The sequence below is a fragment of the Pelobates fuscus genome, chromosome 1 (assembly GCF_036172605.1).
Source record: "Pelobates fuscus isolate aPelFus1 chromosome 1, aPelFus1.pri, whole genome shotgun sequence".
In the NCBI taxonomy this organism is placed as follows: domain Eukaryota; kingdom Metazoa; phylum Chordata; class Amphibia; order Anura; family Pelobatidae; genus Pelobates; species Pelobates fuscus.
This window is the reverse complement of record NC_086317.1, coordinates 207,608,884-207,625,944: the sequence shown is the minus strand read 5'-3', so window position 1 is coordinate 207,625,944 and position 17,061 is coordinate 207,608,884. Positions and strand designations below refer to the sequence as shown.

General features: G+C 39.1%; 1 protein-coding gene across 1 annotated transcript; it reads right to left on the bottom strand.

Annotated features, from left to right (window-relative positions):
- Positions 1-1,932: 1,932 nt before the first annotated feature.
- SNRNP40 (small nuclear ribonucleoprotein U5 subunit 40) lies at positions 1,933-17,039 on the bottom strand. The gene is made up of 10 exons (XM_063453951.1): positions 16,844-17,039; positions 15,955-16,084; positions 11,296-11,389; positions 4,514-4,679; positions 4,131-4,253; positions 3,387-3,507; positions 2,983-3,065; positions 2,833-2,894; positions 2,620-2,723; positions 1,933-2,413 (listed from the first exon to the last, which is right to left on the bottom strand). Exons 1-10 carry the CDS (start codon positions 16,934-16,936, stop codon positions 2,364-2,366), a joined length of 1,026 nt encoding a protein of 341 aa, XP_063310021.1. The 5' UTR covers positions 16,937-17,039; the 3' UTR covers positions 1,933-2,363.
- Between the last annotated feature and the right edge of the window lie 22 nt (positions 17,040-17,061).

Genomic DNA, 17,061 nt, shown 5'->3' with positions numbered 1-17,061 from the left:
TGCAAAATTTCCGAAATGTCTCTTGGTAGCGAAAGGAACACTATCCGCTGAATTAAGATCTTTTGTTGGCATGAGATCCTGAATATCTGGAATCCCAAGGCAATGCCTTTTCGGTTTCAGACATCTGTTTATTTCTTCCAGTGGAGTGCCAAATAATTTGTTCCTCTCAAAGGGTAGTTCACATAAAGCAGATTGTGAAGCCGAATCCGCAGTCCAGGCTCTTCTGGCCACCGAGGATAAGCCCATTTATCCGTCAAATAATCTAAGTATCTCAGAGACATCTGATATAATTTGATTGGAAAGTTTTAGAAGAAATAACAGGTGAGCTGGTCTTTTTCTAATGTTCCCATAAGGGCCTCTTCTAAGGCTTTTAGTACTACGGAACAAGATATTTTGGCTTTGTACTAATTACCTGCAGCCTGAAAAATTCTCCTGCTTGATTTTTTGGCCCACTTGTCCATGGGATCCTTTAAACCAGAAACCTCACCAATTGGGATCGTGGTTCTCCTTGATATTTGCGCCACCTGAATATTGACTTTCGAAAGGTCTTCCCACTTTTCCTCAGTCTGTAGTTTGAAAAATTGCTTGAAGTGTTTAGAAATTAAAGCACGTCTTCCTGGGGTTATCCACTCTCTCTGTAGTAGTTCCATAACCCTTGGGTGCATAAGAAAACCTTTTACCTTACCACTGGTAGGTTCATTTTCCTAAACAGTCAGATTCTTCCTTGATAAATTTCTGTATTTCCTGTAACAGAAATCCCTCATCCACACTTGAGGCCAGACTGGATACTTCCAAAAAGGAAGAAGATGAACATTCACCTGATGAGAGCTCAGACAGGGATAGGGATCTTTCTCTCCTTCATTTCTTTACCAGTCTTTCTTGAATATTTTTTTTTTTTTTTTACTGTATCCTTAAATGACTAAGGTTTGGGATAAATTCTCATGGAACAACTCAGGAATGAGTTAATTTCCTTTTGCTTTAGTTTTTCCAGCAATTCTGTCAAGCATTGATTACAGGTCTTTTTTCTACACCCGTCAGGAAGAGGGATCCCACATTCTGGCCACCACAAGTGTTTCGTTTTGCATGTGGCTATTTTAGGGATAGGAACTGACATCTTATCCTTTTTTTGCTTTATCCAGCAAAGCAGGACTGGACATATTCTGTTAAAGACAAATAAGAAGAAAACACACAGAGAGGCTGCATAGAGAGATGAAGTTTTCAAGGAAGATTTAAAGTTCCTTCCTTTAAAAAACTCACCACCGTGTAGGAGAGCTGGTGACATGGAGTAGATGTTCTGGCAACCACCCCTGGGATCAGACAGGTCCTGCAAAGCTTTAAATCCCCAAACTTTTTGGATTTGGCTTCAAATTTTACAAGCTTCCATTCTGCGCATGTGATGGGAACTTCAGTGGAACACAATGCAACCCGGGTGTGCGTTCCACTGCTGTGCGCCTGTCTTGCATAGTAGGAAGTCCGCCTGGGACTTCCCAGGATAGGGCTACATAAGCCGGCTTCCAGTCGCGTTCCGTAACGCTACGGAGAGGAAGCCTTCACCGCTCATCTCCCACCCAGGGAGCTTTCGGATACTCACCTTCCCGGTCAGCAGCCTGTGCTGACTGCACCAATCTTAACATTCTGATCAGGAGGAGCCTGGCCGTCCCGTCAATTAGGACAAGAAGAACAGGGGAACCTTGGAGGTACAGGGATTATAAGGGCACAGTAGGCTGGATATCTCAAAGATTTAAATTTGGGGGGGAGCTTCTTGTCCACAGCAGAAGGCACAACCCACTTTTTGCAGTACTGCCACTATATGTGAGGAAAATAATACTACAATAAATTCATGTTTTGGCACGCAGAAAAAAATCTTTACAAGAATTGACTCATATCTGGCACTGCAAATAAGCATAAATAAAAGACAACTTACACAATTAAAATAAAAAAAATCTTTTATAATACACAAGCAGATTCATGAAAGCTATCCTTTAAGTTAGAGGAAACAAGTCAAGGATTTTACAGTTAGGCTTTTGATACATGACTAAATTAACTATAATAAAAACAAAAATAAAATAAAAATAAAAAAACAGACTATGGAAAATTTCTTTAACCTGTTCCCTACCCATTGCCAACCTGCATCTTTGACCTACAGCTCAAATCACTTCTCCAATGGAGGCAAAGTCGCAAAATACCATAGTGACCTCAAAGTTCTTTATCCTGTATAACAGGGAAAAACACAAACATACACACACACACACGACAGGTGTGTGGCTCACATTGTATATAGTCTCTTTTGCCAGCGGATTACACAAATGAAGTTCATTGCATCAGTAGGTGGATTCTTCTAGACCGGTTCATGGATTAAATATTTACTGGATCTCTCCGATGTACAACCTCTTATCACTGGAGGCTGACAGGACTGAAATTGGAAACAGAAATTGTGATTACTGGAAAGTAGATTTAACTTGACATTTTTTTCATATATTAATTTCTTACCACCAACATATTTAACTCCCCACTTTTGATATTTATATAGTGCTAGAATACACCCATCCCCCCATTAAATCTTAATTAATAGAGGATGACCGTAATCAGGCACTGTAAATATTACCACATCATACTCACCAATTGGTTCATCGGGATGGAAGGCCACTTCATTCACAGACCCAGCATGACCAGGGAGCTTGTAGAGAATTCTTCTGGATGTAGTATCCCAAACATAAACAAATCTGCAGAAGGAAAGGGGCCAATTAAGTGTTTTCTATATGCAAATGTAATATTTTGACAATATGAAACTAAAATTTGAAAGAATCAGAAGTGGTGGTTTGGTGTCTGTACCTGTCTGCTGATCCAGCTGCAATTTTGCTGCCATCAGATGACCATGAGCAGCGCAAAAGATTCTGGAAGAGATGTTTGGTAATTCAATATTTGTCTTACATATGATTAAAAACAGTGCAAACAAAGCAATATGAACATTCAAATACTTGCCTTCTCAAAATTGTGTACATTTCCTTGAAATACTTTCACACATCTCTCTTTGGGTGCAAAAGGTCTAACATCCCACACACGGACTGGGGAAAGAAAAAAAAATGTAAAGTAATTTTTTCAACACATTATGTGTGACCTTTTATTTACCAACATAATACTTTTCTGCATTGCTCAGCATTAACCCCTTTGCTGTATATTCACCTGAACCACCTTACCAAATGCCCTTCACCTCAGCCCTAATCAACTTTAATATATGATGTGTTGCCAGAACCTTATCATCCACCTAGACCTGCATGCTATTGGTTGTATTGTAAAGTCCATGAACTACAACTAACTTCTATTATATTCCCCGTTCTCATAATTACACAATGATAAAAAAAAAAAAAAAGTTTTCAGGGTATTACCTGTATTATCCATCGCATTGGACAGGAGATAAGAGCCTTCAGAACTGAGACTAAGACCACTAACAGAATCACCGTGCCCTCTCATTGTGTACATCAGTTTGTTCTGTCGCAAATCCCAGACCTAAAATGGACAAACATATTAATAAAGTTGTATTAGATGAATGTCCTAAATGGTTTAAATGTTCCATACAGAACATGCCACTTAACACCAATTTCTTTAAAGATATGCTTACTCGGTCACATAGACTGAAGGCAGTTTCATGAACCACATTATCCTATGCTCTCAGCAAAGCAGTAGTCCTGGGAGGAGAGAGTGCCAAGTCCAGGAAGTGTGTGCAGCAGTCAGACACTGCAATCAAAACTTGGATAAACTTGTATGGCCGCAATCAACAACTCCACTTTATGCATGGAGATGCTGAATGCTGCCCATAGAGATACATTACATCAATTTATCTCTATGTGAAATGCCGACTGGCGTAGGGCCACAGTTTGCTGCTTAGACACACTCGCCTGCCAATGCTTCTCGATGAGAAGGAGGGGGGCTATTTTTGTCAACTATATTTCTCATGTTGCTCAGCCATCCAAATTTAACTCGTTTGTGATAGAGATGGCCAAATCAAGTGGTCTCTCAGTGCCACAAGACACTTTCTATATCCTGCCATTCAAAAGGTCCTGGATGTTTGTAAGAACTTGATGTTTGGAACAATTCAGAAAAGTGTGGCCTACTAGACTGCATTTACTTACCTTGATATCGTTATCAATGCCTCCTGAAATGATCTGGTCACTTGTATCATTGAAGGTAACAGACAACACCTGGTATGTATTTTGGAAGGTCTGCACAGATGCTTTTTTCCTGAAATCCCACAGCTGTTAGAGTTATTAAAAAAACGCAAATAAAGATACGTAAGAATACATGCATAAAGTGTAGCTAGCCCGCTTTTTATTATTGTAATTTCCTCCTTCTTCTGCTATGTATTCATTTCACTCAAACATGCCCAATACCAGTCAACTCCTTCTTTTCCCTTGATTCCACCATGCATTGACTGAGACAAGTAATTCCAATCTATACTTTCCAGCATAAGGAAAGACTCTCTAGCACAAGCTTTGATACATTGTACTGTACTTACTTTAACGGTACCATCATCACTGCCTGTGCAAATCAGCTGAGGACCCCGTCTTGCAGGATAACAGGAATTAACAAAGGAGGTATGTCCCTTTAACCGCTTCACTCTCTCCCCTGTCTCGCAGTCCCAAATAGCGACTGTTTTATCGGTAGATGCGGAGAACAGCAAACTAAAATGAAAACACAAAAAGGGAGTCCTCTTTTTTTTGTTACCTAAACAATATTTTAAATGCCCTGTCTAGGGTCTGTATACTAGATTTGCTAGATTTATTCAAAGCATGTGTGCACACAATTATTTTATATAGGGCAGACAGAACTTTATTTTGAAATTATCTTTATTAATATATAACTTAATATTCAACTACATCCCATGGTGTCTATGCGTATGTAAAACGTTAAGGGTATGGGAAAAACAGTAAGGTTTGGTGCTACTATCACTTGGTGTGAATCATTCAACCACACAGAATTAAAGTGCATAAAGAAGTAAAAATAGTGAGAGCACTAAGTACATGCAATTAAAACTATATTACCAGTATCGTCCTGGATAAATGTCTAAAACAATAAAAGAGAGGGAAAAAAAACATAGGGGGTAATATTGTCATAAATCAATATAATGACCATAGATAACTGGTTAAACTCACATGCTTCTGAGTCACTTATGTAAGCTGACTCAGACTAAGGACTTGTATTGGAGATGAAAGCTTTTAAGCTGGACACCTTGTATTGATGTGGAGAATGTAGATGAGTTGTCTCTGGATGTAAGTTTTCAATTATTCCAGGATATAGGATCAAAATAAAATTATTTATTGGATATAAACGCAAAAACATTAAAAATCAAATACAGGTTAAAATTGTCCACAAGAAATACCACGACGCGTTTCGGCAGGAAAGCCTCTCAAGTGGTGTTATATGTTCATCTCCGAAGTGTCCTTTTATGTTTTGCAAGATTGGCACCCTGTTTTCGCGTTGTCCGTGTCCTCTTACTTCCGCTTTCGTCATCAGAAGTTGTCCGACGTGTCTCGCACGTCATGACGTCATTCCAGCGCCTGCATACCGGAAGTATTATCGGCGCCATTTTTAAAGTCCTCATATTTCTTATATTTGCCAGTTCTTAATAGACACAGTCATTTAAACATAAGGGAATATAAACCATTCATATAAAACCTTCTAAAAAGAAAAAAAAAATAGATCGAAGGAGAGGAGAATATATATATATTGTTAGATTGGGGGGAAATAGCTTTAAAGCATATATAAACATTAAGATTATTTGCAATCCGTGTAATATATATAATAAAATGGTTTAAAAAGACAATTATTCATATAAAAGCAATTTCATAAATAAAAACATAGTATAAAATAAATAAATATTCTTAAAAATATGAATTAACTTCAAAGTCTACATTAAGACCATATGGAGAAAATCCATTATTAAAATCCATTTAATTTCGGTTTTGTTAAGGAGGTTCTCTATGTCTCCTCCCCTCCAGTGTATTTTAACTGCCTCTATTCCCATAAAATCAAAACCCTGTGTACTGCCTCCATGGGCTTCTAAGAAATGTTTAGACACATTATGTAGGGTATATTTTCTGTTAATATTATAGATATGTTCCCTAGTTCGTATTTTAAGTTGTCTAGATGTTCTACCGATATATTGAGAAAAATATCTTAAAGTAATTTTTGAGCAACTAAAAGATCAGGAAACCTATTTATTATTACAAAAAAAACCTTTAGATGATATAAAAAAATAAATTAAATAAATTCTTAGATCAAGGACTAGAATCAGAGATACTGAATAAAAAAGGGGAGTAAAAAGTTTTATACAAGTTTTAACTTCGAGTTTGTTAGATAAAGATAAAAATTCACAATTTTTAACTATGTTTAAAAGAGAAAATGGTTTTTACTATTGTGGAACTTGTAAAGGTTGTACGTCAAGAAAGCATAAAAATCAAAATGTTAGTAAATTTTATTCATTTCACAATAAAAAATTACATGATATAAAATCCTTTATAACGTGTAACTCTAAAAATGTAATTTATATGATTATCTGCCCCTGTGGGTATCAATATATCGGTAGAACATCTAGACAACAATTTAAAATACGAATTAGGGAACATATCTATAATATAACAGAAAATATACCCTACATAATGTGTCTAAACATTTCTTAGAAGCCCATGGGAATAGAGGCAGTTAAAATACACTGGAGGGGAGGAGACAAAGAACCTCCTTAACAAAACCGAAATGAAATGAATTTTTAATATGGAAACTTTGTCTCCTCCATATGGTCTTAATGTAGACTTTGAAGTTAATTCATATTTATAAGAATATTTTTTTTATACTATATGTTTTTATTTATGAAATTGCTTTTATATGAATAATTGTCTTTTTAAACCATTTTATTATATATATTACACGGATTGCAAATAATCTTAATGTTTATATAGGCTTTAAAGCCATTTCCCCCCAATCTAACATATATACATATATATATATACATATATACATATATATATATATATATATACATATATATATATATATATATATACATATATATACATACATATATATATATTTTCTCCTCTCCTTCGATCTATTTTTTTTCTTTTTAGAAGGTTTTATATGAAGGGTTTATATTCCCTTACGTTTAAATGACTGTCTATTAAGAACTGGCAAATATAAGAAATATGAGGACTTTAAAAATGGCGCCGATAATACTTCCGGTATGCAGGCGCCGGAATGACGTCATGACGCGCGGGACACGTCGGACGACTTTTGATGACGAAGGCGGAAGTAAGAGGACACAGACAACGCGAAAAAGGACGCCAATCTTGCAAAACATAAAAGGACACTTCGGAGATGAACATATAACACCACTTGAGAAAGGCTTTCCTGCCAAAACGCGTCGTGGTATTTCTTGTGGACAATTTTAACCTGTATTTGATTTTTAATGTTTTTGAGTTTATATCCAATAAATAATTTTATTTTGATCCTATATCCTGGAATAATTGAAAACTTACATCCAGAGACAACGCATCTACATTCTCCACATCAATACAAGGTGTCCAGCTTAAAAGCTTTCATCTCCAATACAAGTCCTTAGTCTGAGTCAGCTTACATAAGTGACTCAGAAGCATGTGAGTTTAACCAGTTATCTATGGTCATTATATTGATTTATGACAATATTACCCTATGGTTTTTTTCTCTCTTTTATTGTTTTAGACATTTATCCAGGATAAATATAGTAATATATGGTAATATAGTTTTAATTGCATGTACTGAGTGCTCTCACTATTTTTACTTGTCTATGCGTATGTGTCATGTTTTCTGTGAAAATCAAGGCCATATTTCAAAGCATGTGCGCTATAACATCTACTTTATCAAAACAGACGTGCAAATTTAAAATACAATAAGATATTATATTTAACTAAGGAGAAGAATTCCAGTTTCTCACTTTTCATTTTACCACTAATTTCTACCAATATAATGAGAGGTACAAATGTTACCAAACCAGATTTGACTGCACTTAAGTATACATTTGTTCATAAGTTACAGTAATAAACAAACACTAACACAAATTGACTAACACAAATTATTGTATTGTTCTTGCACATATTTAATATATCATTAAAATATTCATAGCATAGGTTGGAGAAAGTATGTGAAACCCGACGCCGGGGGTAGGCAACCTCGACACTCCAGATGTTGTGGACGTCTTCTCCCCGATGCTTTGCCCGCATAATGGCTGTCAGAGCATTATGGGAGATGTAGTCCAACACATCTGGAGTTTCGAAGGTGGTCTAACCTTGCCCTAGGCCAATTACTTTTTACATTGGGTTTGAAATTCACTTTGAGTGCTTATAAAAGGTGAATAGTCCTGATAAAAGAATGTGTAATACCTCCAGTTATTCTACAGGAGGGCGCTCAGAACCGGAGTACTCAAATTTGTCCCAAAAGGAAAACATTTTGTGGGCTACCTGTGTACATGTTATATGGGTGTATTGTTGTAATAACTTGATGTGAACAATAACTCACAACAAAAGAGCTCTCAAAAGACCAATCAATAATTGTTGCGTTACATAAAGCTGTAAAGTGTTACAAAGTTATCTCAAAGTGTTTAGATATTCATTGGTCAATGTTAGACACATTTTCTATAAATAGAGACAATTTAGTACTGTGGCTACTCTAGCCACAAGTGGCCATCCAGCCAAGGTAATTCGAAAAGCACAGCAAAATTCTCAATGCAGTAATCCCAAGTCTCTGATGTGTGTGTGATTTCCATTATTTTGTGTATGATTTGTGCCCCATAACACCCCCATATTACTCATTAAACAGTGGCCCTTAAAGAGCCGACCAAGACCCTGTGATGTCAGCCGGCAGGGAGGAAGTCACAGCCACTTACTCCCTGCTTCACAGAGAGCTGCCCGCCCAGGAGGACTGGAAAGAGGAGACCGCAGCATGGAGGCAGGAGCATGGGGGTACAGGAGAGGCTGGAGTGAGCTGCTGCATGCTTGCTCTCATCAGCCTCAGCCAGAACTCCAAGCAAGCCACCCTCCTGGACACAAATGTAAGCTAACAGGAGGGTGGCTGAAAATATATAACGCATGACCTGTGTGTATGCCTATATATATATATTGTTGAACTGATCCTGATGAAAGCCACGAACGATGGCTGAAACGTCGATTTTTTAACAAAGTTATGGAATAAAGGAAGAAAAAAACTTTTACAAAAGACCGTGAGTGCAAGCCTTTGTTTATATTATTCTCTCTATTATTTTTTGGCTGTGGCTGATATGCACCAGGCACCTATATAACATTGAAAGTGTGTGTGCAGGGAACAAAAGAAAAATATATATATATATATATATATATATATATATATATATATATATATACACCGTATATACTCGAGTATAAGACGAGTTTTTCAGCACATTTTTTGTGCTGAAAAACACTCACTCGTCTTATACTCGAGTCAGTTGTCTGTATTATGGCAATTTTCATTGCCATAATACAGACAAGGACCGGGGGCTGTCAGGAAGCTGTAACTTACCTTCACCGCAGCTCCTGTCAGCTCCCTTCTCTCTCCTCCGTCCGTGCAGCTCCCAGGTCAGCTCCCTCTGCAAATCTCGCGAGAGCCGCGGGGTCAGAGCGTTGCCACGGGTTACCGTGGCAACGCTCCGCGCGGCCGCGAGAGTTGCAGAGGAAGCTGACCTGGGAGCTGCACGGACGGAGGAGAGAGAAGGGAGCTGACAGGAGCTGCTGTGAAGGTAAGTTACAGCTTCCTGACAGCCCCCCTCCTACAGCCCATCCACTGGACCACCAGGGAGTGAGAGCCCCCCTCCCTGGCCAGCTAACAAGCAGGGAGGGGGGACGAAAAAAAAAATAATAATAAAAAAAATAAAAATAAATAATAACATTAAAAAATATATATATATTACAATAATAATTAATAAAATGCCCACCCCCACCAATGCTCTGCACTCACACACAAACACACACACACTGCACTCACACACACTGCACTGCATTCATACACACTGCATACATACACACATACACACACTGCATTCACACTGCACTCATACACACACTGCACTCAATTCATTATATACACACTGCACTCACACACTGCACTCATATACACACACTGCATTCATACACACACTGCATACACACTGCATACACACTGCACTCATACACACACTGCACTGCATTCATTATATACACACTGCACTCATATACACGCACTGCACTCATATACACGCACTGCACTCCATTCATTATATACACACTGCATTCATACACACACTGCATACACACACAGCATTCATATACACACTGCATTCATACACACACACACTGCATTCATTATATACACACACTGTAAATAAATATTCAGTTAATATAACTTTTTTAGGATCTAATTTTATTTAGAAATTTACCAGTAGCTGCTGCATTTTCCACCTTAGTCTTATACTCGAGTCAATAAGTTTTCCCAGTTTTTTGGGGTAAAATTAGGGGCCTCGGCTTATATTCGGGTCGTCTTATACTCGAGTATATACGGTATATATCTGTATGTCAGTGTGCGTATCTGAAAGTCAGTTTGCTAGTGTGTGTGTGTATATATATATATATATATATATATATCTGTGTGTGGGTATCTGTGTGTCAAGGTGTTTGTGCGGGTGTCTGTGTGTGTTGTGTGGGAGCACGCAGGGGGAGGGAGCGCGGGACAGTAGCTCGTGAAGTCACCTCCCTGAAATGCATTTTTGCATGTTGGGATGTCTGTAAATGTAATTCACTGAAATAAATGTACTCTTTTACTGAACACCAGTGGTAAAAAAATTTTTTATAAAAAAATACTTTTATTTATCTAATTTTATAAAGATTAGTATTTGTTCAGCACTAATTGAGGCAGGAATTGTTTTTTATCTATGCCCTATCAAAAAAATAAAAATAAAGTAACTTCGCGGGTAACAATGCATGTTAATGTCCAATAGAAGATGATATCAACACGCCTTCAAAACGACAAGTTTTTTTTCCCCCCCTGACAGTGTATTGCATTCCCCTCACACTCAGCAAAAGCAATATATAGTTTTGTGTATCATTGTACAATGATAATAATAGACATAGGATGGCCACAATAACACAAGTAAAAAATAAATAAAATGAATATGAAACAATCTCTCGTGTTGCAGTTTTTGTTTTGTTTTTTTAAATATTCAGGAGGGTAATGAAAATGTGCATTATTTTAAATATCCTTTCCCTGCAATAGGTAACCCACCTTCCATCTGTATTGTAGTGAAGCTCCATCACTGCCCCACTGTGACCTTTCAAGGTTGCATAGTTGTCACATTCACCATATACATTCCAAAGTACTGCAAGACACGAAGGCAAGGATACATTAATGAAACATTACCAGAATAGCAAAAAATAGCGCAATATTTTTCAAATACCAACCATTCATTACTATGCATTTCCAGCAATGTACACATAATGTTATGCTTTCCTAGAGAGATAGAGAGATATAGATATGTATATAAATAAATAAATGGTAGCCAGACCATTTTTTTTTTTTGTGGTGCAAGCGATAAACATGATACCACGCGATACCACGACAGTTATAGCAGGTGAGTCAAAACAGTTCGAATAAACAGTGGCATGGTATCAAATACATTTGCACAATTTTGAAAATACTATAACACGATAATAAAGATGGTGTGGTCAAGAAAGGGTAAATATATGAAAACATGCTAGTATCAGTAGCCTAGGACATTAAACGAGACCACACACTTTAAGCTACAAGAGACAATAGATTATGTGGACGTGTCTACTAAAAGTAAAGAATGTTTGGGCAAACATGCGGAGTACAGGTCAAGAACGTTATTTAGGCAGTTAGGTTGGGTGAGACACGTAATGCTATATGTGTGCACGAGAGTGTGTCTATCATATGTGGGTATGCAGAAAAGCACAAACTGAAAAACATAGGCTACGCTTAAAATTGCTTTGCACTGTAGTCTGGGCCTCTAGGAAAAGGTCACATTAAGTCTTAAGTGTAGCTGCCATGAGAGTCCACAGGTCTGTGTGAGGTGCACATGAATACGGTGACGAGGGCACTGGAGACACTGGGATACTATGCATGTGACTGTAATCCGACTCCCTCTGCTGGGAAACAGCTGGAGCCCGCTGGTGGGCCTCGGAGGGCCGCTGCTGCACAGGTACAAGTGAGGGTATCCTCCAGCCCCAAGCTGGTGTATAAGGTGAGTCACCATGTGTGCGGTGTTCGAGGCTTAGAACTCGATCCGACCAGGTTGCTCCAGATACCTAGTATATCCCCCAAAGGTCCAAAGCGGGGGTGAAGACAAGAGAGCTGAGGGATCCCTGTGCTGGTTCACGAGCGAGGAAAGCTGCTGCATCTCCCCGGCTCGACCCTCGGTATATTACTCCAGGTTCCGGACGTTGATAGATACGAGTCAGGTACCGATGTGTTCGCCCGGGTGTCCCCTTCTTGCTGGTAGCCCTCCAGAAGATGGACATGCTGAATTTTAACCTGAAAATGTTAATACATTTGCTTTCTTAACAGGTTGCTACAGTCACCAGAACCACTAACATTTTATGAGTGGTACTGGGACTTAGAACCTATCCCTGCGTGCTGAACAGTGTAAACCAGGGGTAGATCCCAGGAGGTTTTAAAACTACAGCTTCCATAAGGTTTTGTGATTCTAAAGGTATACAAAGCATCATTGGATTTGTAGTTTCAAAACCTCTGGGGATCTGCCTTGTTGGCAACCCTGGTGTGAACGCTTCCTTTTCTACGAAAAGGCACTGTTTACACTGCTCCATAATAATCACCTCAAATGGCTTTCACTTGAGGGACTTCCTGGGTTTGGTCCTGCAAAGACGATCCCCATAGAGATGCAGATTCAATGCATATTTATGAAGCAATGGTGATTGGTGCAGTGAGATTTGCCGCTTATGCGCACTAGCCTCCCAATGCTTCGCTATGGGGAAGCAATGAATTGGCTAAAATAATCAAGATGGTATAAAGTCTGGGATGTTGGGCAGCTGAGAGGAGACTGGGACAGCAAGGAAGTAAATTTGAGTAATAATATATACTTTATTGAATATAGTTAAGAAAAATAATTTCAAAATATAAATAAACAGGACATTCTAACCATATCATTGCAGGACACTATATAAATATACAGATAGCAACATGGATGGCTACATGCATAAAAAGTAATTATACAACATGTGTCATAGCCTCCATACAAATAGCTGTGTTAACACAATCTGTCTGGTATGAATGGTGAACGGGTCAATGTTCGTATAAGGGTCATAACTTTAGTCTACATCAGTTAAAATTTAATTTGATGACTTCTTGTTCACTTTTTGACCAATCAAATGTATTCTGCCTTGTACAGGAAGGATATTCAACGTCCTTATGCAGTGTGCGAGGATGTTAATCATCAAGAACGGAGTTTGACTGTTGTGGGTGAAGCAGCACCATCTAGTGTCTGTCAAGGAGACAGCCACTATAGGTGAAGCCAGCCCAACAATGTAGACATTGCCAGATCTCCAAACCAGCAAGGATTTACATTGAGGAACTGAAACCAAGATTATTATTATTATCGCCATTTATATAGCGCCAACAGATTCCGTATCGCTTTACACTATTATGAGAGGGGGATATGACAATAAATAGGACAATTACAAGAAAACTTACGGGAATGATAGGTTGAAGAGGACCCTGCTCAAACGAGCTTACAGTCTATAGGAGGTGGGGTATAAAACACAATAGGACAGGAAATAGTAATCAAATAAGGTGGGAGTAAAGCACAGCTGGAGGAGAGAGTAGAGTGCTGCCCTTTAGGAGAGAGCAAGAGACAGGTATGTAAGGTAGAGGGGAGGCCATAAGCTTTCCTAAAGAGATGGGTTTAAAGGCACTTTTTTAAATGATTGAAGACTAGGGGAGAGTCTGATAGCAGTAGGCAGGCTATTCCGTAGGAAGGGAGCCCCCCGCGAGAAGTCCTGCAAGCGTGAGTTGGCTGCACGGGTGCAAGCAACTGACAGGAGAAGGTTACGGGCTAAGTGGAGAGACCGAAAAGGGTATACCTATGGATCTGTGAATAGATATAAGAGGGGATAGAATTGGTCAATGCTTTATAGGTATGGGTTAACCCTTTCAATTGACTCCAATAGGATACAGGAAGCCAATGTAAGGACTGAGAAGGGTGAGGTGTGAGAGGACCGACTAAAGAGGAAAATCAGTCTGGCGGCAGCATTCATTACAGACTGTAGAGGAGCAATATGGCTTTTGGGAAGACCAATTAGGAGAGGGTTACAATTATCCATGCGGGTTTGATGAAGTGGTCTAGGTGCTTTAAGCGGTCCTTTAGTGGCGATTATGGCATAATCTGCATAAATGTGCACAGCTGAGATTTTGGAAAAGGTAGATCATGTACATATAGAGAAAATAGAAAGAACAAGAGTGGAACATTTGACATAAAACACAATTATTTTATTATTTATATAGCACCAGCAAATTCTGTAGCGCTGTACAATTGGTGGACTAACAAAACAAGTACCTGTAACCAGACAAATGGATGCACAGGAACAGAGGGGTTGAGGGCCCTGTTCAATGAGCTTACATTCTAGAGGAAGTGGAGTATAGTGACACAAATGGTATAAGTAGGGGTAATGAAATAGGTTGCTAGGAAAGTATTGACTGAGAACTTAGGTCATTTTTGACAGTTGCAGGAGAGGAGTCATGCAACACTATCAAATTATATCTGACAGGGATACAACACCATATACTCATACTTTGGCCAAACAACCAAAATTTTCTATCTACTTACCAAATCAAAACCATACTTAAAAGGCATTAAAAAAAAAAATATATAAAACCATGCCAACATCTTCTAGATCACCTATCCATAATCAACTCTTCAAATCATTATCAGACCTCATGGATACACCTTTCGAAGCACACACCAATCATGTCATTAAAACCGCTATCTACTTAGCTTCCTATGGGTTCCTTAGACCTGGAGAGTTTACCACCATGAATATCACTTCCCAAGACGGCCTTAAGAGATCCCAAATTGTTAAAATACAGGACCACTACATATTGTCCCTCAAACACACCAAAACTACACCAAGGGACCAGCTAGTAACAATACCCCATTACCCTACCGGCAACAAATGGTGCCCGGTGCAAGTCCTAGATACATTCCTAACCACAGTTCCAGGGTCTCCAAACCAACTTCTGCTCACATCAAATGGTAAGGTTCTCACTACCAGTAAATTCATGATGTATATAAAAGAGTATTGCTGACTAAGTTAGGTCTTAATCCATCCCACTACTCAGGACACTCCTTCCGCATTGGAGCAGCCACCACTGCTTCCAGCAGAAACACACCGGTGTTCTATCAAAATTCCCTACCCGTGAAAATCCCCTACCCTGGTCACTTCCGGGGAGGGGAATCAGCTGGATCCTGTGCTGCACATGCTAGCACTCCTGCTACTCCTCCACAGCAAGGTTCTGGAAGGTAAGTAAAACTAGTTTTACACTTTCATTATAGTTAGTGCATTCACTAAGCTTAGGACATGGGACATTTAGGGTTAATGTTAAGGTTTTACATTGGGACGGTGGAATTCATCAGCATATACCAGATACATACCTCATCCATTACAATAAATACGAGAAGCATTTTGTAACCTGAATATGTGATGTATCTTAAAGGTTGTCCTTGTAGGCTAAATAAACCTTGCATGGTATACTATTTTTGCTCTCTTTATTACAGGCCTGCCGCATCAGTTTCGGCACACCACAACCTACTGTTCACATTTTTCTATCTCATCATAAGTTATGTTATATAAGTTACATACTGTCATTATGGCTTTCTATGACACACACTGATGGCAAGTAACATTTACTTACAGATTAGCCTGTCAAATCCTGCAGAAGCCAATGTGAGCCCATTTGGATGGAATTTAGAACAGTAAACTTCTCCTTCATGGCCAGAGAGTAGCATAATTGGAGCTTGGAGACTGGATGTTCTTGGTGGACCCTTAAGAGGAGAAAATTAGATGAATGCCAACATGGATTAATATTCTTCTATTTACTTTCAATAAGCAATTATTTTACTCTTGGATTGCATTTTCTACAATAAAATTACCCATAGGACAATCACCCAAGACCGTTGTCATGCACATCTGGGTGCCAGGTATAGTTTGCTCTTCTTTTGAGCCATGATGCATACAAGTAAATTGTGGCATTGAGAAATTATGTATACAAATGTCACAAATGCCAATTCTGCAATATCCTTGCCCGCACCATGCAGGATTAGGCCCGACTGCAAAGGTCCAAGAAAGTTGAGAGCCATGCAAGAGCTCGACTCACAGCACACAGACTGACTGGATCCATGTTATGGTTTTATTTTTTTAAGTAAGAGGGGCTTGTACACTTCCCATTCACTTGACATATGACGCATGCAGTGACCCACACAACATGCAAGGCAATAAGACCAAATACTACCCTACACATGCAGCCATCCAGTTACACACACCGAGCCTGCTAACACACACACACTGCACAAAAACACACCCTGTGATTGGAGAACGCGTTTGTTCATTATTTTCTGTACTGGGTTAGTACCGCACTTGTCTCTTGATTAGACTCCTGTTTGACATCTGCCAATCTCTGTTTATAGAGCCCGCGATGGACAGTGTTATCCTAAACCCGCTTAGAATTGCCAGTAAGTCTCATGTTAGTGAATACACGTGACATTGTGAATAATAATAATAACCCCACTCCAATGCTTTCTTACCGCGGCCACAGTCGCCACCACCAGGTCATTTCTAGGTTTTTTCGCCGGTACTGGGACCAGCTCGAGCCCCTTCCGTTTATTCTGCTCGATCATCTTGGTAGCTCGGTCGGTCAGTCTCCGCTCCTCCAAATAAAACCTCCGAGTTCTAAACACGCAGGCGAACCTTCGCTTTCCGTCGCAGAACGTGACGTAGTGGGCCCGGCGCCGTCGCGTTGAGC